The following is a 19,562-nucleotide window of genomic DNA, read 5'->3' as shown; positions in this document are numbered from 1 at the left end:
ATCATTACTGTCATATTTCACTCTATAACAACTATAGAGTCATATATTTAAAGAAATATGGCGTTATTGGACTTTTTATTGCATGTATTGTGCTAGTTGTGCTTACTATGGCAGGTAGAATGGACATATATTTACTTGACATAGTGTCTTTGGGTCATTTATAAACTAATTTAATTTAATTTTACTTTAAAGTCTATGGTGAGTGTCGTTTGTTTTCCCCGAAAAAGGGGCGGGGACGTATTGCAAGCCAAAGTTCCCGGATGTCCCGGTCACGTTCCAGTCCAGCTGGTGGCGGTAATGCACCTCTAAGCCGGTTTGCCTACCGCCAATAAACACTGAGGAAGAAGAAGAAGAAAAGGAAAAACGAAGACGAAGAAGAAGAAGAAGAAACTGCGTGTTTGCTTATTAGTTTTTTTGTTGTTTTTATGATGTTACAAACTCCGATACAGTAGGTGGCGGCATGCAACTTTAACGTTGATTTATAGTCCGCCAGTAAAACCAAAAAAGAAGAAGGAACAGTGGCGCTTATGAAGTGTGATTTGTGTCCTGTGGAGGGCAGTAATACCAGAGTAATACGCCTGGTAGCGTCCACATTAAAAGAAGAAGAAGAAGAAGAAGAGTGGCGCTTAGCAATGGCGGCTATTTGGTCGCACAAACAAACATTCAGATTGTAAGTTAACGGTGGCGTCATTCCCTAAAGTAATCTAATGTCACAGATAGTTGTGTAAAGAAGGAGAAGGGATACCTCTGTCTCTCTGTTGGTGTCGTTTTCTGGAGTCGCATCAGTGTGATATTAATGGTAAACAGTTAGCAGGAGCAACCAAACCAAACTGCATCTCATTGTTAAAAGCCTGCAACCCGGCTGCGTCTTCTGACCGCTGAACTAACGATGCCGCTGGGGCTGAAACCGAGCTGCGCCGTCTGTAAGACCAACTCTTCGTCGATGTGGAAGAAAGGAAACCAGGGAGAAATCCTCTGCAACAACTGCACAGGGAAGAGCAGCAGCGGCGGAGCATCAGGACCCTCTATGTCCTCCAACACCCAGCCCAGCAATGGCGGGGGCAAGCAGGTCAGATACTATGTGTAAATGTGCCTTTAACACTGCCCATTATAAAAACTACAAACTGATTTATTTTACACAGCTCAGTGGGTGAAGCTAGGCCAGTAACGTTAACTGACTGTAGTGTGGTGATTACAGCTGCTCCACAGGAACAATAATGGAAATGCCTCATTAACTCAACTGTTAACTGGGATGTTTTCCTCAATTCAAATGGTAATATGATTTCCATTTTAGCAAGACAATAGTCTGTGTGTGTAGATATTTAGTAGTATTTATTAGTAGCATAGTGTAAATTATACCCAGTTGACATTTTTATGCACTCAATGATCTTTTCACGTTTAAGTTATTGTGTTACTTCTTGGTCACAAGCAGCAACAATCAAGACTGTTATGATGATTTATTATCGAGCGATTACAATTCTGGACTGGAAACCAATAAGATCACACCACTGCCATGTTCTTAAGAATTTAAATATGTTAAGTTTGATAATTCTATTAAATTTGCTAACCTTAAATTCATCTATAAAAATATCTAAATAATATCTAGGCTCCTCAGGTGCTCAGGGACCTGGTGGTGCCTCTGAGGTTTTCAGTAACACAAGGTGTGTCTGCTGGGAAGTGTAAGGAGCACTTCTGTAAATCCTCACTTGGACAGATGGCTTTTTCTGTTTGGGGGATCAACATGTGGAACTCTTTACCTGCAAAACTCAAAATGGGTCATGACTTGGAGCATTTTAAACTCAAAGAGGGATCAGTCATGTAGTCATGAGTGATCTGCTGCTTGTTGTTTTCTGAAACTTTTATGGTATGTTTGCTTGTGAGTTGTTTGTGTTTTGTGCTGCTTTGTATGTACTTTGTTGTTGATTTTCATGTTGTAATGTGTGTGTATACGTATTGTTGAGTCTTGTGCAGTTTCATATTTAATTTACTGTTGAGTTTTATGTTTTTTAAAAGCCCATCTAGGGATGGGCATTGCAAACTAGCTAAGGCTATAAATGCCTATGTGGCACAAGTTCATGCTATATACTTGTTCCTATACAAATAAACATTAAATAAATACATTTTAGTAGACAACATTCTGTTCTTTAAGGTACTTGGCAGGTAGATGGTAAACTGCGTTAGTTTTAGCTGGTTGTACCTAATGAATTGCCAGTTGAATGTTCATAACGAGATGGATATTTTTCTTTTAATGGATGCAGTTGTGCAGAGTCTGCTGATCTGCAGCTGAATACCTAATATGGGTTGTTCTTGATTTTAGTCCAAGCAGGAGATCCACAGGAGGTCCGCACGGCTGAGAAGCACCAAATATAAAGCTCCCGCATCTGAGAAGAAGGTGTCAACGAAAGGAAAAGGGAGAAGACACATTTTCAAACTCAAAAATGTAAGTTAGAGATCAGCAGAGCGATATATTTCTCCCTTTTCTCTGCATAATGATGTAAGCATTTAACTCCTGTGTGTGTGTTTTTTTTTGTTTGTTTGTTTGTTTTTTCTTCTCAGCCAATCAAAGCACCAGAATCTGTAGCAACAATCATCACGTCAGAATCTGTGTTTTATAAGGTACAGTGAAATAATCTCATGTCTCTGTCCAATATCAGAAATGATCATAATGTCATCTTCCCCTTTTTCATCTGAGCAGTTTTCGTGATCTGTTTTCAGCATTTCTCTGTCAAATCACAGCAGGATGGTACTAAACTTTCATTCTGCAATGCATGTGAGAGAAGACTCATCCTCAGTCTTTATATTTGTACCCACAGGGTGTATACTACCAGACAGGAGATGTGATCAAGGTAACAGATGAAGAGGATGGTAAGCCGTACTATGCTCAGATTCGAGGCTTTGTGCAGGACCAGTATTGTGAAAAGAGTGCCGCACTGACCTGGCTCATCCCCACCCAGGCCAGCCCAAAGGACCTGTTTGATCCTGGGACATATATCGTTGGTACGCTAAAATGATATTTATGCAGTTTTTATGCTATTTGCTTGACAAGTTTTAAGAACGGTTTGGTTTTGTTTTAGGTCCAGAGGAGGATCTGCCCAGAAAGATGGAGTACCTGGAGTTTGTGTGTCACGCCCCCTCTGAATATTTCAAGTCACGGAGCTCGCCGTTCCCCACCATTCCCATCAGACCAGAAAAGGGCTACATCTGGACCCACATAGGACCCACACCAGCCCACACAGTCAAAGAGTCTGTCAGTGGTGGAAGTTAACAGGGTTGTGATACGGACTGAGTCTGTTTTAAACAGACATTTGTACATTTATGTAATATAATGAAACCAAAAATGGCTGTTGACAACGGCCATTATTTCAGATGGAAGTTTGTAATTTGATACAAAGAAAATCAGGTGTAACTACGGTTTAAATAAGGCAAAAATGATGCTGTTGCATTGGAATATTACTTTTGTATTTAGTAATAAACAAAATAGCTCTTTTCAATAATCCTTTTTGTCTGTGATCTTGTCTTATGTTACTTTGTGGGTAACAGATCAATCCAACAGGCCATTCAAAAATTTACACTGTTATTGCTTTCAATTTAATACATTTTCTCTTCTTTTTTTAAAAAATTAAGCTTGATAGTCAAATCATGGCAGCAGTAAAATAACATTAGCGAAGTTACAACTGGTCAACAACTGGTGTCATGTAAGTTCTAATGGTGTCCGAGTGCAGATGTTGCTGCACACATTAGATGTTTGTGTTTATTGTAGCAGCTTAATTTAGTTTTGTGATGATGGTCTAAAGTGGTGTCTGTGTTTTTTTAAAAAAAAAAGACCCTGAAATTAAGCCTCTTGTGCCAGTGCAGCTGTGTCAGATTGTGTTGATGGAGGAAACGCACATCTTTTCCACCTGAATTCAATATTAAGGTCGCAAAGATTTGTGATGAAGATTTTAATGAAACTATGATCTCGACAAAGGTTCAGGGAATTGATATAAAGATGGGCCCCTCTATAGTGATATTTAGGGTCTCTGTTGATTCTTCCCAAATTAATTCTTCAGTCAGACATATTAGCCTTTACCTCTCTTTTGGCAAGATGATGTATTTTACTGCAACGGAAATCTAAGGCTCCATCTATTTCTCTGTGGCTCAGGGATGTTATGTCTTAGGCTAGAAAAGATGGCCTTGCTGTGGAGAGAGAGGATTTCTAATATGTATGTTATGACACCACCCAGAAATAAGACATTTGGGTCAGAGTACAAAAATGTTATGTTCAGTATTAAATGTGGATGTTGAAATCTGCAGTAACACAATGCCTGATAACACGGGCTTTCCTTTCTGTGAAAAGGATCATTCGTATGAAGTGGAAAGTAAGAAAATCAAATTGTTTTTCTTTGATTCACCAGCTAAAGGATTTCAAAGAACTGATAATGATGGTACGTGCAGCCTCGGACCTTCAGGGGCTTTATAGAGGCAATGGCTTAGATGGACCGTGGACACTTCATAAAAGAAGAGACATTTAAGTTAAGAAGTGTTTTGACTGTTCAAGATATAAAGCCAGTACAATGAAGCAGAAACCTGATCCCTGTAGGTAGAACAGAGAAGTCCTGCCAAGAAGGACTGGTGATGTAATGATTTCATAAGCAAGTATATCATATTTATTTCTTTTTGGTTTTTGTCTAACCTCTGGCCGTCCTTGTGTATTTGTGTTGTTTTTATTTGGTCTGTTTTTTTTTCTTTTGTAATTAAAAAGGGAAAAAAAAGTTAGAAAAGATAAGCTTCTCAGTGAAAGGCAGCTCTGCTAATTTTTTCATAAATGAAACTCTTTCATAGATTAACTTCTTACAATCTTTCCCCCTGACTAATTCCTCCTTCCCTTCTGCTCCCTTTTCTTTTTTTCTCTCTTTTTAAAAATGTTTTCGTATCTTTTAGTATTCTTAATGTTATTTATTTACATTTTCAGTTTTTTTATCTACTTATTCCTAATTATGTGTATGCTTTGTATATTTGAAATATCCATACACACTATAATTACTAGTAGTATTGTTATTTTCTATATGGAGACGATGTTTTGGTGTTGATGTTGTTGTTGTCGGGCTCCTCTCTGAGGCCCCTGGATATTCCTGTCATAACAAAAAGGGGAAATACTTGTAATTTTACACTTCTGTTCCCTTTTTTTGTATCCCTAATAAAAAGATTAATGATATTAAAAAAATACTGGAATAAGGCTTGCATACCTCTACAGTACTGACATAATGATATAATTCATATTCCGTGTGATGTTTTTGTTTATTTTATTTATTTATTTAAAAGAGATATCATATATCTCACAACAAAACGTTTTCTCCCATTGTTGACGTTTTGCTGGACCGACTTTAACCGAAGAAGGAAGCGCGTGACAGTGAACCCTGTCTCGCGCGCGTCCCGTGTGTACTCGCGGGCAACCATCGCGGTCCGTCAAACCGAGGAGCTTCATCTCGTGTCTGCGTGCGACAGTCCTGGTGCTGCTGCGGGGAAATGGATCATTAACAAATATCAAATGTATTTTCTTCCTCATGTTTTGGACATTATGAACTTTTCTCGGTTAAATGAGCCGGCAGGAGTAGGATATGGGCAAATTCCAGTCCAAACTTGGTGAGACATTTTATTAGGCTACATCATATTTTATATGAAAGAGTTTGTGAGTAGTATTAGATTCACTTTTCTCTCTTTTTTTTCGAAAGCTTCGAAACGCAGACAGAGTCCTGAAGGTAAGACAGTCAACATGAGACATTGTATTAACAGTTTATTTTATTTGTAAATGTGTTTATCGATTTATTCTTATTCTCTGCAGGTGGGAGTTTGGCGTCCAGTGTGTTAACCTGTCAGAGGGAGCTGGAGCACATCCACACTCACAAAAACGATCTGACAGAGGTATTTATATACTTTTTTTTTTTTTTAATCATTTATTCTTGTTTATGTCAGATTTGAGTAAGTCTCCTCAGCTCTGGAGGGATTTCATCTGCTCAAATTATGGTTCAGATGCTGTTTGTAATTAAATAAAACAATTTCTTTTAGTTTTATTCACATAATGTATATATTTTATGCCTAGAATGTCAAATTTCAGGAGAAAGAGTTTAAAATATACTAGATCTCAGCCTCAGCCTTAAAAAGAAACCATGTACAATTTATGTGAAGTTGTAGAATCTAAACTCCTTGTTAGGTTGTTAAAATCACCAAATTCAAATAAAAAAACAACAAGGACAAGACCTGAGTGTCATAGCAGCAACTCTGTGATTTTGTAGTTTGCTTCATAATGGACTAAACATATATAAAAGCAGGTTAAACTGAGCCCGAGCCTTGTTACTTTTTATTTTCCCTGTCGCACAAAAAAGATCTCAGGATGATGATGTAGGTTACAGGCTTGAAGAAGGATGGTGATAATCACAGCTACAAGATATTAGATATTGATGTTGACTGAGAGATGTGCGGAACATTATAAATTAATAATATTTATAACTACTCACGCGTATTTAAGGGCAGATTTCACCATCACAACATCCCCATTAGTGCATGAGAGTTTTACATTAAACTCGTGGAGGTCTGTTACTAAACTACAGAAAATTAAAAAAAAAAAAAATACAGACACATGAGGAGCCTCCTCATACTGGCTTTTTGTAGAGCCACCAACTTCTTCTCAGTGAAGCCAGTTTTGGGACAAACAGTGTTTGCTCACATCACATCCAGGAGACATAAAAGGTGTTTGGAGGTACAGTCGTATATTTATTCTTCCGCCCTTCCTCCTCCATCTCTATAAAGAGACTTCCAAGTCTGTGAAGTGCAACACAGCCACCCCCTCCGAACAGCGAGGTCTTTATACCCGACTGCACTGAAAAAAAAAAAAATTCCACATCTGGTACTGCTTTCCTTCTCCAGCAACAGACAGCCAGACAGACTGCGGCGTGGGGAGGGGTGTTTGGTTGTGTAAATGGCATTACATGTAGACCATTGGCATTAATGAAGCAGACACGTTTGGGGCTTGGATTTATAATCCAGAGAGATTGTCTCTAAGAGCTGTTGACTGTCAAACACTTGTCTAATCAGTGTAAACATACTGATTAAATCTGTGTAACCAGAATTTATGGATAAAGTAAATCATTTAAATTTTATGTACATCCAAAGAATAGTAAATTCACTTATCCACCCGTTCTAATAAGTAAAAATGTGATAAACAGTCAACATGCCAATTTCATTTTTCCACAGCTTGTTTGAGGTCTTAAACGTCTCTGGGCAGAGTTGCTGAAGTCATGAGATGTACCGTTGGTTTGGTTGTTTTGAGTTTATTAAGTGTTAGAAAGCGAGAATATATTTGTACGATGGAAAAAGGCATCGACTCTGCCAACTTGTTTAAAAGGGTTGCGGTGGTGGAGTTTCTGTGCTCATTAATTGCAAAGCAGAGCGCTTCCTGCAATTAGATATAATGACACCAACTGCTGTAAACTGTGTGTAAATGGCAGAGTCTAATTGTGTGACACATTTTATATTGCTATCTGACAGATTTTGGTGTTACACAAACTCGATGGCATTAAATCTTGCCTGTAACTTTATGTTTAAAGAAGAAGAAGAAGAAACTAACTGACTAAACGATGATAGATATAGAGGTTTTTTTCGTACTGTTGAAGACACTGTGGGTTAAACATGAAGACACACTCAGACTCATTAAATACATGTTTATATATTTACCCGTCATAACACCAGCGACTCACGCTCAGGTGTCGACAACATCACTTTCTAAAGAAACACAGAACTGTTTGCTTTGGTGTGACCTTTGGATTGAGCATATGTGTGTGTGAGTTCTGTGTAAATATTGTAACATTCAAGAGCAAACATCACAAGCAGAGGTTTGTAATCTCTTCACGTGTTCTCCTCATATTGTCTGACATAACTAACGACTAAGAGTGCTTAGACTGACTCTTATAAGCACTAACAGAAGTGTATTATTTAGTTTGGGCAAGGAATCCACCCTTCAGTCCACATGTGTAAAGTGTTGGCTTCTGAGATGATAAAATGTGTAATTTGGGGCTCAAACCTCCCTACAAGCCAGTTATAAAACAAGGAAACCTGATTTATTTGGTTAAATTCCTCATTTACTTGAAAACCCATCCAGAAGTTGGTGTGATAAAAGAGAATTTTTATGCATCTTGAGTATTCGATTGTTAAAGGTTTTCTGTACTGTTCTTTTATAATTAATGTAAATTTTACAGTGAACTGTTTAGTCTAGACTTGAGTCTAATGTAATTGCAGAGCACTTCCTGCAATTAGATTTTCCAGGCTGATATAATGACACCAACTGCTGTAAACTGTGTGTAAATGGCAAATTCTCATTGTGTGACACATTTTATATTGTTTTCTGAAAGCTTTTGGTGCTACACAAACTCCATGGTTTTTTCAAAGTCATTGCTGCTTATTGATATTATTTGGAGACCAAACACAGACATCATCAGAGCAAGGTGTTGCATCTGACCAGTCAGATCATTGGCGCTTCTTGACGCTAAATTATGTATTCTGAACATTTACCCAAAGGGTTTGTAACCTCAGAAAATACAAGGTCTCTACTGATAATCTGTTTCTTAGAAGCAAAACAATGTGCAGTATAGCATGTTCATGGAAAAAACAAATAAGCTGCTGAAAGAAAAGGAAAATATATGTTACTTTGCAAAAAAACAAGCTTGTCAAGTTGGAACATTTTCTACATCTTTCTGGATAACAATGATATGCTTACTGCTTTGATTGAGTGACTTGATTATGACTAAGGCCGCTGTACTTTAAAGAGATGTTTCCAAAAAAAAAAAAAAAAGAAGTTTCCTATCTCGGTATCAAGTTATCAGAAATCCTGTTTGACCGTCTTGCTGAGATAAAGGCAGCCACTGTTCTGCCAACTCCGGAAACTTGTGTGTGATATATCAGGATATCAGAATGGATGAGTAGATGATTGACTTTCTCCTACCTGCATCCTCATCCTTCTTCCACCTCTCACACTCGTTTGTTGGAAATCTAATCCGGCACCAGAAGCTTCACAGTAGGCAGAGCATAGCGGGAAGATAAAAGAGGGCGTAGAGAGAGATCGGCTGTGGTTTGTGTTTTGTGTATGTGGGTGTGAGGGTACTGCAATTAGTGTGACGCTAGTGATGGATGGATGTGTTGCGAGATAAGAAATGGAGTAGATGAAGTATGTTTAATCAGATGTTTTAATCATAGAGGGAGTGTTGTTTTATAGTGCTTTCAGGTTTTATAGTTAACTAAATCCTTTGAAAATTGTCTGCATCTGATTTTTGATAGAGGAGTCACTTGGAGTAACACTGAATATATGCTGGTGGTAAAAGTTCTGTTTCCTTCTCCTGAGATTTTGTCATTTCAAATAAATCCGGTTTTATGATTTTACATTTAATAATCATGTGAAAGTTGATGTGGATGGAAAAGGTCAAGATGTCAACAAGATGATGCTCCTTTTCTGCTTCATTGCTCTGTTTATATTTTTTTTTTCTGTGTGTGTTTGAATGTGTTAAGTCAATTCATAAAGATTAACTTCACTGCTTCATTTTTTGATCAGGGTGATTGAGGTTGGAAATGACTTTGTTGATTTAAACTGAAGTAGAGTTGCTGACTGTTTGCTAGAAAAACTAACACAAAACCACAGATGTTTAAGGATTGCTCAACATTGCTCACATCTGCAGATCAATCACTGTACTCACGGGACGTGAAAATAACTTAATTGCTTCCTCTTGCATGTGTGTTCTCTGGTAATTTACAGTTTTCTCAGGACGTGTGCAGAGAATTGAGGAGAAACTCAAAGCTTGATCATAACTGCCACCTCAAGGGTGAGTAGACACTCAGAAACTGACAAACACTACTTACTGTATTTACTTACCAATCACTTAACAATCATTGTGTAGATTCTGATGCATCAGCAGAAACATTAGAGTTGTGATACAGAAGTTTTAATACATCAGGGAATAGTGAAAGTATCCACATCTGTTTTATATTTGTGTGGGAAAGCTTCAACCTTCAGATGTGCAGCTTTCAGTTAGTGCTCAGTTTCCCTCTGCTGTCAGACATTCATTGAAAAAGAGCCTATCACCGTGAATAAATTCATTAAAAACATGCAGCATGTTAACATAATAAAGATTATAGTTACTCTAAACTGTGAGTCCATTGAATGAGGACATACATGGTCCAACTCTGTGTGTTTAGTGGTTCTGCCAACAGAGAAGGGATCTGATCGGGACAACAGCATTCACTCCCCGATCAATAAACAGACGAAGAAGAGAAACAGCCATGTTGGTGTGAGTATCATCCTGTGATAGCTCCTACAAATAGACTCTGGATGAAACAGTATTTGCTTATAAATCAGTTTCGTAATTTCTAAACAACTTGGAGTATGAGATGGGTGGGATTTTTCTTTGTCAGGACCATACTGTCTATGGTCAGGACAGTTAACACACTGATTATCTTCTTCTGTTATGAGTTATGCTTGTGATTTTTTAAATTGCACTCTTTGCAAAGTCTGAAACTACTTAATTACCAGTTTTGAAGGCCCTCAGGGTCACTCATACAACACATAAATGATTTTATAAAATCATAAATTTAATTCTACCTACTGTCCTACATAACTGCAGTTAAATGTTTATTGCAGTAGCTTTAAGTATCTTGTTTTCTTCACATGATGAAAACATACAGGACACAGAGTTGCTTGAGGACGACTCCCTGGAGGAGTGGGTTTTCACGCTGTACAACTTTGACAACAGTGGCAAGGTCACCAAAGAGGTACTTTTTTCATGCATATTGTTTTAAGTAAGTACTATTTTAAATTTGTAGCTTTGTACACAGTGTGTATGTATGTGTTCTGCAGGACATGTCCAGCCTGATACACTCCATGTATGAAGCTCTAGAGGCATCAGTGAAGCCGCCTCATGGTGGCACCAGAGCACTGAAGATCAAGCTAGTTGTAACTCCATCAGCTAATAAACACAAGACAGGTGCGGCTCCAGAAACCATAGACATAATTTGTGGGACAAACACTGAAGACAGCAGTGGGATTGAATTTAATACCAAATCACTGCATCTGTTGTGATGATAATATCCATCTCTCATTGAAAACAGGAGCAGAGAAGCAGCAGAGTGCGTCTCAGGAGGCAAGAAGTCCAGTAAGGAGAGTCTATTGTGTGGATGAAAACATAGAGCGCAGAAACCACTACCTGGATCTCGCTGGCATTGAAAACTATACCTCCAAGTTTGACAATACAGGTATGTTAACTCCTCTTTTCCTGTTGATATTTTTTCATCTGGAAGTACATAAAATTGAAATCATCTTTGCCTCCTTTTTTCCAGAATCACCCTATCAGGAGCCCAGACAGGGTGTTCACTCAGTTCTCCAGCACCACCCTGTGGTGGTTAGAGAGAACTGCATCTCCCCTGGGTCTCCCAGAGGCCTCTCTGTCCTTCATTCCCTGAAAGGCAAAGCAGTGTCGGCGGGGAGAGACAGGAATGGCGTAGAGGGAAAGTCCTGCAGGTTACATGGACAACATCCTGCTTCATGGTGTCAGCCTCCAGCTCATACTCACCTGCAGCGTTCCCACAGCAGGAGGCTTCGCACCAGGTTACAAGATGCCACCTCGCCCTTTAAAGACAGAGAAATATTTAACCTTCAGCCCTCCTGTGGAGCCTCAGCCCCTCTGGCCAAGAGACATGAGCACCATCACCACCATGAGCACCATCATCATCACCATCACCACTACCACCCTTCATAAATGCATTTAAGACACATATGGGGCTGGATTTAAGCTTAGGTGAGAAGAGATGAGGTAGTCTCATAACACAAAAATCTGTCTTTTCTTTCTTAGGACACTAAAATGATGAATATATACATGAATATATAGTATTTTGTTTATCCTGACATGGTCACATATTTGCTTTCTGGCCAAATATGTGCATCACTGAACAAATATTTCAATACAATAGATGGTTTCACAGTTTATTGTTCATATTACAATTACAATCTAAAAAGTCTATGCTTTGTTTTCTCACCATGTCTTTATTTTATGCTTGTTAGTGACAACAACTACTCGACAACAGCAAGACGTTCAGCAGAAGTAACATTCCCTTGAACATAAAAACAGCTGTTTATACTATATACTCTGCATTCATTTTTGGGCACAACTATTGTTTTTTTAAAATATTTTTTTATATCAGAGGAAAGAGACATAATGTCACATTGTTACAGTATATGTTCAGCATAGTAGGGATAGCAGGAAACATTCACCAATGTTTATACAGGAAGGAAAGGCAGAGATAGCAATGTCTCCTTTGACAGAAGCTTCAGTAGACCATAATACACTTCAACCACATGACATGTTGCTTTTTAGAGTGACAAAATGTCTACTCTATAAATAAGTAAGGCAGGTTGAGGAAAGGGATTATACCAAAGAGCAAGTAACAGCATTTTATCACAAAATAATTTCTAGAACGCCCTAAACATGCAAACTGTCAATATCTCAGCCCCAGAGGGAGGACTGTTTTATTTCTGCTCTCACAACATTTATTTCTGTTGTCCCTGCAACTCATTGTGTGTAGTGAGGTCCTCTCAAAGAGGTGTTTGTGAATAGTGACAAGTTTGCCAATAGCATTTCAAATGTTGTCCTACTTAGCTCTCTGGTGAAAGTTGCAAATAGACACTGTGCCCGACGAAGGACGTGAGACAGCTGTTTCTATAAATAACCTCCACCCACTTACCTACCACGAGACCCCCTTGCCTTGTTCCTGCCCCACCACAGCAAGCCTGGTCCCAGACAAATGCAAAACACCCAGACAGACAGCAACAGAGGATATCAACAAAGCAGCAACAGCAGAGGAGGCAAAACACTGATACGCAGAGCTGTTTGACAGCAGCTCTCATCAACAACCAAGAAACTCACAGACCTCACAGACCTACAACAACCAGGCATAAAACCTGGAGCCATGAAGTCACTGCGATTCTTTGCAGCTGAAGCCTTCATCCAAAGTGGATCAAGTGCGATGGAGAACCTCAACTGTGTGCCTTTTAACCTATACCCACTTCTTTTCAAGTCCTGCTACCTCCATGAGCAGGCTGATATGCTGCATGCTTTGGTCCAGGCATGGCCTCTACCTGAGCTCAACCTACAAAGACTCCTGGGAAAGACAGTTGACTGTCAGATGGACCTCACCTCCCTCACCTGCCGGCTTTGTCTGAAGGCAATTCTGACTGGCTTAAAGGTATTTAAATGGTCTTATACATTCATGCTATGCTCCTCATATACTTATTAATTATTATATACTTGTATTTTCCTTTGCATGCACTTTGCAAGTGCTGATCGTTTCTGTCTTGATGGCTTAAACATGCCCTCTTTGGCTAGTTATTTGCTTAAACATGATCATAAGTTGTTATGGGAGTGCCATATAATTTCATTTCATTTTCTAAAGGAGTATGTGCTGTCTCCTCCATCAACTTATGCCAAGAACCTCCATGTGGTGGATCTGACTGCCCTGAAGGATGTTGAGCACCAGGTGTGCCCCTGCCAGTCCACTCTGGGTCGATGGGCAAGAACCCAGCTCCTAACCCAAATGTGTTATGAAACCATGGTGGCCATGCAAGCCATCAGTGTGTCACACTCAGCCTTTGAAACATCTATCGATGTCCGTCTGAATGGCTTTGTCACAGGCCGCAACTATGAGCTGGTGGCCCAGGCCTTACTCCTCCTCCGCCACTGTCCTCTGAAGCTTCGTTTCGTCGGTTTTCGGGCTGACTCCCTAGCTCTCAAGCAGCTGTTTTATGTTCTTCGGCTAGCAGAGCCTGAGTCCATTACAAAGCTGGAGATGGTCCACAACGTTCCCTTGGAGGCTGCACACCTGGAGGTGCTGCTGTCCAGGGTGGAGTTCCCCAAATTGCAGTCTTTAACACTGCCAGCTGGGGCATTGGATGTTAGGAGGTTGGGTTCTGATGATGATGATCTGCTGGCCACCATCGGCAAGCTGCTGGCACAGCTGACCAGTCTTACTGAGCTCTATGTAGGTTTCTCGACTCTCACTGGACACCTACGAAGAGTTCTCAAGTGAGTAAATGGACAGAAGAGAACGAGCTGTCCTTGTTTACATATGTGAATAAGGTGAAGGATACTGGTGATAGATGCCTCTGATGTCAATCTTGCATACACATTGCAGCCTCAAGAGCTTATAGCTCACAATAATCACAGTTACAGCACATTCCAGCTTTAAAGCTCTCATTTAACAATGGCAGGTATTTTGTTGTTAAAATTGTTGACATGATACCAGAGTGACAGCGGCACCTGGCCAGAGCTGCATGTTAGCCAGAGACCTTATTGAAATACTGTACTTGACATTTGAAACGGAAATAGAACAGGAGCATAAACGCACAACAAAGTACTTGTCAAAGTCTGGAATAGTATTCACTAAATGATTTGAATTGTACAACATGATTTAACATGTTTGAACATGCAAAATACAAGTGAACAAGAAAATTGGGGGATTTAAACATTTGGAAATTTGTTGAATTACCAAATGGATGTGATTTATTGCATTAGGACAGTTAAGATGGCACCACATAAGATGTTAGAGAAAAATATTAAATTGAGATCATCTGAGGATTCTGGCAGCAATCCTATATGAGAAATCCTACCAATGGAGGACTAACACAAACCATAACATGTATCTGCCTTTTTCCACTGTATAATAATCAAAAAAATACAAACGAGTTTTCCAGTGGATCCAGTACTTTCTGATACTATTTAATTTTGTTCTGCAAAAATTCATGTCCTTTTACCTCCTTTTTCTTTACCCAGTCCTCTCAACACTCCACTTCAATGCTTGGAGTTGGCCAACTGCTGCCTGAACCGCGTGGACATGACATACTTGTCCAACAGCCTCCACAGTGAGGCCCTGGTCCGCCTGGACATCAGTGGACACAACATCTTCGGCTCCTTCTCCACCTGCTTCCACAAACTGCTCAGTCGTTGTGCGGCCTCATTGGTGAGCCTGACCATTGAAGAATGTGACATAGACGATGAGCACATGGATGCCTTCATTAATGCTCTGTCCTGCTGTCAAGTGCTGGAGGAGCTCAAACTCCTGGGAAACCCTCTAACCTCTGCAGCCCTGCAGCGGTTGTTCTCTACACTATCTGCAGCCTTTCCCAAGTTAAGGTACATAGAGCTTCCAGTTCCCCGTGAGTGTTACTCTGAGGATATCACTTATCCACTTGATGATTCAATCCTGCTGCAGTACAACAGGGAGTTGTTTCAGGAGGTCAGGGGCCAGCTGATGGGGATCCTGGCGGGAGCCGGGAGAGGGGATGTGGAGGTGTGCACTCCACTCATGGGGGCCTATGATCCAGACATCAATGAAACCAGCAATGAGCTGGGGGTGTCCATGTTAAAGTCTTTTAACAGCGTCATTGGGAACTTTATAGGTACTATAACCGATGTGGACAACAGGAGATCTCAAACTCAGAAAAATAACTGATGACTTTGCCTGTTGAAAGATCAATTGAATGGACTGAGTGTAACTAGAGCAGGGCTCTCAGAGCTTGTTCATCCATCTAGATGTTTGTGTAAACACTGAGCCTTTGAGCCTTATAGTAAGATTCATGGTACTGTCCGCTGTAGACACAGGAGACTTTACCTTATTTCTTGCTTTATAATGTTATTTTCTTGGGCAACAGAATGTTGTTACTTATGATTATATTTGTTTGGCTTGATATTAACTTTAGTAATACCATTCCTGATTAGAAATGATCTCAACACAAGATAATATTCTTCCCGGTGTTTCCTACAGCCTGTCAGCCAAACAGATGTTTTGTACAGACAGATGTAGCCACTGAAGTGGTTATGGTAAAACCTTTGCTTAGGATATTTTGTACATGTTCTTATGTCTATATTCTGGTTTAAATTTTGTATATAACTGGATTTATAAAAGATAAACAGCACAAGTTTGTAATAAGGGACAGATCCCAATTTAGCAAGCATACAATGATGATTGTTTCATTCTCTCAAACCAATAAAACTGAACTTCAAACAGTCTTCCATCCACTTAAAAAAAAAGATGCAACACTTCCACTTTTTCCAAAATGTACATTTTTTATTGAGCAGTGTTTCATATAGGTTAGATTTCATTTTAAATACTACACCAAGAATAACCATGAACTGGACCGAAGCGGGGATTAACAGGTTGACTAGGAACTACTTATTTCTTCATCCATTCTTCTTTTTCTTTCCTCTCACGGATCACCTCATCCAGATACGGTGACAGGTAGCTGACATCCTGAAGGTAAAAAAAAAGGGGTGAAGGACCTATAAGGTTAACATCTCAAATCAATGCAAGTCAATATCAAAACTGAAATTATTCAAAAGCTAATGACTTGAAAGACAATCTTTGGTGACTTTATAGAAGGAGACTATGAGTATCCAAGATTCTCCGATTCATTGTTCTCCTGATCTTCCACAACTTTCAGGTTCCCTCTGTCTAAGTGACATTGATCTGCTATGGCAAAAGTTTCAAAGTTATGATAACTACTCTGATGCAGAGAATTCATTTATTTTTCCATCTAGTTGCAAAATTATAAAGTAGATTAGTTTAAATTAAGCATGTAATGTGAATTTACAATTAAGAGAATACTACTGCTTTGTACCGTATCTACAATTTAAAATAACCTATAGGGGACACGATGCAGAATATTGATCCTTTAACCCCCCCCCCCCCACCCCACATGACACTGAACAAAAACTTTCAATCTGAGAATCTGTTGTACCTCCTCATATTTCGTCCACTGGTCTTTAGGGAGGATCTGCTGCTTCATGGAGAGATCCAGGGCTCTCTTCATCCTGAACATCCTTTCATTGTACAGGTTCTCTGGAAGCCTCCTCAGGGCCTCTTTCACATCTGCATCCTCATATACTGTGTCATCTCGCAGTAAACCTGACACAGAATACATACAATGGAAAAATTAGTAAGATGCTAGAGGGACAATACATCTATGATACAATATTGCTCATATTTATTCCATGCAGTGATGTTTTCTCCTTATACTGATGTACTGACAGGAATGTTTGACATAAAGTGGGTTTAAAACTTGTATCATATGTTGCATATCTAGGGTTTAAATAACATATTTTAACCAGCACATTGCTCTTAAGTCTTACCGATCTTGTTGAAGCCACACATGTTGTAGTACCATTTGCGAACACCAAGCAGGAGCCTGCCTGTCTGCGCTGTGAAAATAAAAAAAACACACAGACTGATCAGTCAAACAGCACAAAGTTGATATTAGAGCTTAGGCAGGTAGGTTCACAATTTTTTTAACCTGTTAAACAACATTGTCCCACCTGTGGGACACATTAGCCTCTGTAACTTTGGTTTAGGTTCACTTTTATTCATTTTGACCTTTTGGTTGTAAAATTTAAAGTGTTGCCTTTCAGATGAGGCCATGGTTATGAACAGTAACCTTTTTATTTTGGGTACATTATTTTCAGGCTGAAGCACAGAAAACAGGGGTGCCTATTGTGAGGTTAAAACAACAGTCAGGTGCCTATATGGACACTGAAAGAGGTTTTCTTCGCTGTAATCATTCCTCCTGTTCATACTGTCTATTGCAAATTCCCCTTCAAATGCGCTTTCAATGTAAGTGATGGGGGGCGAAAATCCAGTGTCCACACAGTCATTTTGCGCAAAAATGCATTTAAAATTGAACTGAAGCTTCTTATTATTATTATATCCCTAATATATATATCCAGTGAGCCCAAAGGAGACCACGGCCTTGCCTGGAGCTGCGCTAGAGAGGAAACATCGAAAGCGGTGCGACAGGACGGGGAAGCGGGGCAAGCACGGAGGAGTGCAAGCTAGGCTAACTGTGAACCCATATTAACAGGCAGTTCCAACAGTTATGTTGACTGACGTTCTCTGGACAGTAAAATGGGTTATATAACTATCCCATCAGTGCTGGTCACTCGTTGTCATGCAAGAGCTGTCTACATCGACATGAGACATGTAACGTTACTTATCTCTCTAAAAGCTTCATATTAGTTTCAGATAACTTTAAAATACATTTTGCACAGAAGGAGGATGTGGATTTTGGTCCCCATTACTTACATTGTAAGTGCATTGTGAAGGGAACCTCTAACGGCCAGTATGAACAGGGGGAATGATTATGGCAAGAAAAAACAATTTCAATGTTCATTTGAGCACCTGGATGTTGTTTTAAGACAGTCTTGAAAAATTGTGAACCCATTCTTTTCGAGCACTTTCTAACCATCTTCCAGCTGATATAAACCAGATTACAGATCCTGTCATGTTGCTGCAGAATCTCATCACTAGCTAAACTACGAGATCAACTTACTGGTTACTGTTCCACCCGTATTATATGAAAGATGAATTAAACCTTAACCCGTCCCTCTGTGCGATATTATTTTACCCTGATTAGCACCAGTGGCTAACGCTAACCGACTAGCTCACCGCTAGCATCAGTTAGCACAGGGACACTAGAGGACAAACACAAGTCAAGGCATATTCAGTCGGATAAAATAAACACAACACATCATTATGTGTTACAGCATAAAATACTCTACCAGTTGCTAGTATAACATACGGTTTAACGAGTAAATTAAACACAGAAAATTTCACGAAAGAGAGACGTTCACTTACCTGGTGCCCTCGACGCCATGTTTATCTCTGTGAACGACCGAGGTGGATTGTGGGTAAGGATAGTGAGGTCATAGGCACTTGCGAAACTGCACATGACGTGTGTCCAAATGGTTATTAAAAAAAAGGACATTTCGGGAAAACGTAAATATATACATATAATCAAAGCCTTAGAAAAGAAAACTTTAGTAATAGGTCTGTTTGTGAATAATAATAATAAAGTTACATAATTCATCATGTGATGAAAAAGAACCAGTTATCTTCATGATCTGACCCGCACTCTGATTTCATGTGTTTACAGTGGAAGGACATCGGTGGTGGAAAGTCACTGAGTACATTTACATAAGTACTGTACAGTTGTTAGGTACTTGTACTTTGCTTGAGTATTTCCACAGGTTTAGTTACTTTTTAGATGAAGATTTGACACAATGGATAATATGACAAGCTTCTGAAATACAACACATTGTTAAAGATGAAACCAGTGGTTTCCAACCTTTTTGGCTTTTGCCGTCTTACAAAAAGCAGTGTGTAGTTGGGGTCACATTTCAGATGTCTGAGTTATTAACAGCTCCACCAAATAGTGATTTTTCCCTCTAAACTTCTCACGTGGTTTAATTTCAATAAATGTTCAAATGATCCGATATTTCACCAAAAATCAAAGATTAGAGAAAAAGTCCAAAGACTGAGAACAGATTTGTGTATCAGAACTTTGCTTTTTCTTCTTTCCTCTCCCATTAATCATCTCACAACTACTCAGATTTATCTGATGTCCCTTCGGAGGGGCCCGACCCCTAGGTTGGGAACCACTGGACTAAACTAGCTAACTGTATATATAGTAGTTGAAACTAACTCCACCTCCAGCAGCTACAACA

At 39.4% G+C, this 19,562-nt stretch overlaps 4 protein-coding genes across 5 annotated transcripts; 3 read left to right on the top strand and 1 right to left on the bottom strand.

Moving 5' to 3' along the window:
• The first annotated feature begins 412 nt into the window (after positions 1–412).
• gatad1 (GATA zinc finger domain containing 1) lies at positions 413–3,494 on the top strand. The gene is made up of 5 exons (XM_044336629.1): positions 413–1,069; positions 2,318–2,440; positions 2,557–2,616; positions 2,814–2,997; positions 3,075–3,494. Exons 1-5 carry the CDS (start codon positions 890–892, stop codon positions 3,263–3,265), a joined length of 738 nt encoding a protein of 245 aa, XP_044192564.1. The 5' UTR covers positions 413–889; the 3' UTR covers positions 3,266–3,494.
• A 1,958-nt stretch (positions 3,495–5,452) lies between these two features.
• Positions 5,453–12,487, top strand: LOC122970208 (protein naked cuticle homolog 2). 2 transcript variants are annotated; one of them, XM_044336286.1, is made up of 10 exons: positions 5,464–5,622; positions 5,712–5,738; positions 5,822–5,901; positions 9,779–9,845; positions 10,219–10,310; positions 10,705–10,791; positions 10,877–11,003; positions 11,128–11,271; positions 11,356–11,813; positions 12,077–12,487. In XM_044336286.1, the coding sequence occupies exons 1-9, from the start codon at positions 5,598–5,600 to the stop codon at positions 11,772–11,774; spliced, it is 1,068 nt and encodes a 355-aa protein (XP_044192221.1). In that variant the 5' UTR covers positions 5,464–5,597; the 3' UTR covers positions 11,775–11,813; positions 12,077–12,487. The 2 variants fall into 2 exon arrangements, with proteins under 2 accessions (XP_044192220.1, XP_044192221.1); XM_044336285.1 differs by having other exon boundaries at positions 5,453–5,622; positions 11,356–12,487.
• A 332-nt stretch (positions 12,488–12,819) lies between these two features.
• Positions 12,820–16,076, top strand: lrrc14b (leucine rich repeat containing 14B). The gene is made up of 3 exons (XM_044336284.1): positions 12,820–13,257; positions 13,465–14,093; positions 14,841–16,076. The coding sequence occupies exons 1-3, from the start codon at positions 12,982–12,984 to the stop codon at positions 15,517–15,519; spliced, it is 1,584 nt and encodes a 527-aa protein (XP_044192219.1). The 5' UTR covers positions 12,820–12,981; the 3' UTR covers positions 15,520–16,076.
• A 37-nt stretch (positions 16,077–16,113) lies between these two features.
• LOC122970209 (cytochrome b-c1 complex subunit 7) lies at positions 16,114–18,770 on the bottom strand. Its single transcript, XM_044336287.1, has 4 exons — positions 18,694–18,770; positions 17,196–17,264; positions 16,805–16,971; positions 16,114–16,317 (listed from the first exon to the last, which is right to left on the bottom strand). Exons 1-4 carry the CDS (start codon positions 18,710–18,712, stop codon positions 16,240–16,242), a joined length of 333 nt encoding a protein of 110 aa, XP_044192222.1. The 5' UTR covers positions 18,713–18,770; the 3' UTR covers positions 16,114–16,239.
• Between the last annotated feature and the right edge of the window lie 792 nt (positions 18,771–19,562).

The sequence above is a fragment of the Thunnus albacares genome, chromosome 19 (assembly GCF_914725855.1).
Source record: "Thunnus albacares chromosome 19, fThuAlb1.1, whole genome shotgun sequence".
Lineage (NCBI taxonomy): Eukaryota > Metazoa > Chordata > Actinopteri > Scombriformes > Scombridae > Thunnus > Thunnus albacares.
The sequence above is the reverse complement of the archived record's forward strand: the minus strand, read 5'-3'. Positions and strand labels throughout refer to the sequence as shown.

What these genes read in the sequence shown, in the direction of transcription:
- gatad1 (XM_044336629.1), top strand. Translation starts at nt 890, where the DNA reads ATGCCGCTGGGGCTGAAACCGAGCTGCGCCGTCTGTAAGACCAACTCT. An exon ending in GCAATGGCGGGGGCAAGCAG is followed by an intron (nt 1,070 to 2,317) that starts GTCAGATACTAT and finishes TCTTGATTTTAG; the next exon opens with TCCAAGCAGGAGATCCACAG. An exon ending in TCCTGGGACATATATCGTTG is followed by an intron (nt 2,998 to 3,074) that starts GTACGCTAAAAT and finishes GTTTTGTTTTAG; the next exon opens with GTCCAGAGGAGGATCTGCCC.
- LOC122970208 (XM_044336285.1), top strand. Translation starts at nt 5,598, where the DNA reads ATGGGCAAATTCCAGTCCAAACTTG. An exon ending in GTGGCAAGGTCACCAAAGAG is followed by an intron (nt 10,792 to 10,876) that starts GTACTTTTTTCA and finishes TGTGTTCTGCAG; the next exon opens with GACATGTCCAGCCTGATACA. An exon ending in CTCCAAGTTTGACAATACAG is followed by an intron (nt 11,272 to 11,355) that starts GTATGTTAACTC and finishes CCTTTTTTCCAG; the next exon opens with AATCACCCTATCAGGAGCCC.
- lrrc14b (XM_044336284.1), top strand. Translation starts at nt 12,982, where the DNA reads ATGAAGTCACTGCGATTCTTTGCAGCTGAAGCCTTCATCCAAAGTGGA. An exon ending in CAATTCTGACTGGCTTAAAG is followed by an intron (nt 13,258 to 13,464) that starts GTATTTAAATGG and finishes CATTTTCTAAAG; the next exon opens with GAGTATGTGCTGTCTCCTCC. An exon ending in CACCTACGAAGAGTTCTCAA is followed by an intron (nt 14,094 to 14,840) that starts GTGAGTAAATGG and finishes TTCTTTACCCAG; the next exon opens with TCCTCTCAACACTCCACTTC.
- LOC122970209 (XM_044336287.1), bottom strand. An exon ending in GTGTGGCTTCAACAAGATCG is followed by an intron (nt 16,972 to 17,195) that starts GTAAGACTTAAG and finishes ATTCTGTGTCAG; the next exon opens with GTTTACTGCGAGATGACACA. An exon ending in AGTGGACGAAATATGAGGAG is followed by an intron (nt 16,318 to 16,804) that starts GTACAACAGATT and finishes TTTTACCTTCAG; the next exon opens with GATGTCAGCTACCTGTCACC.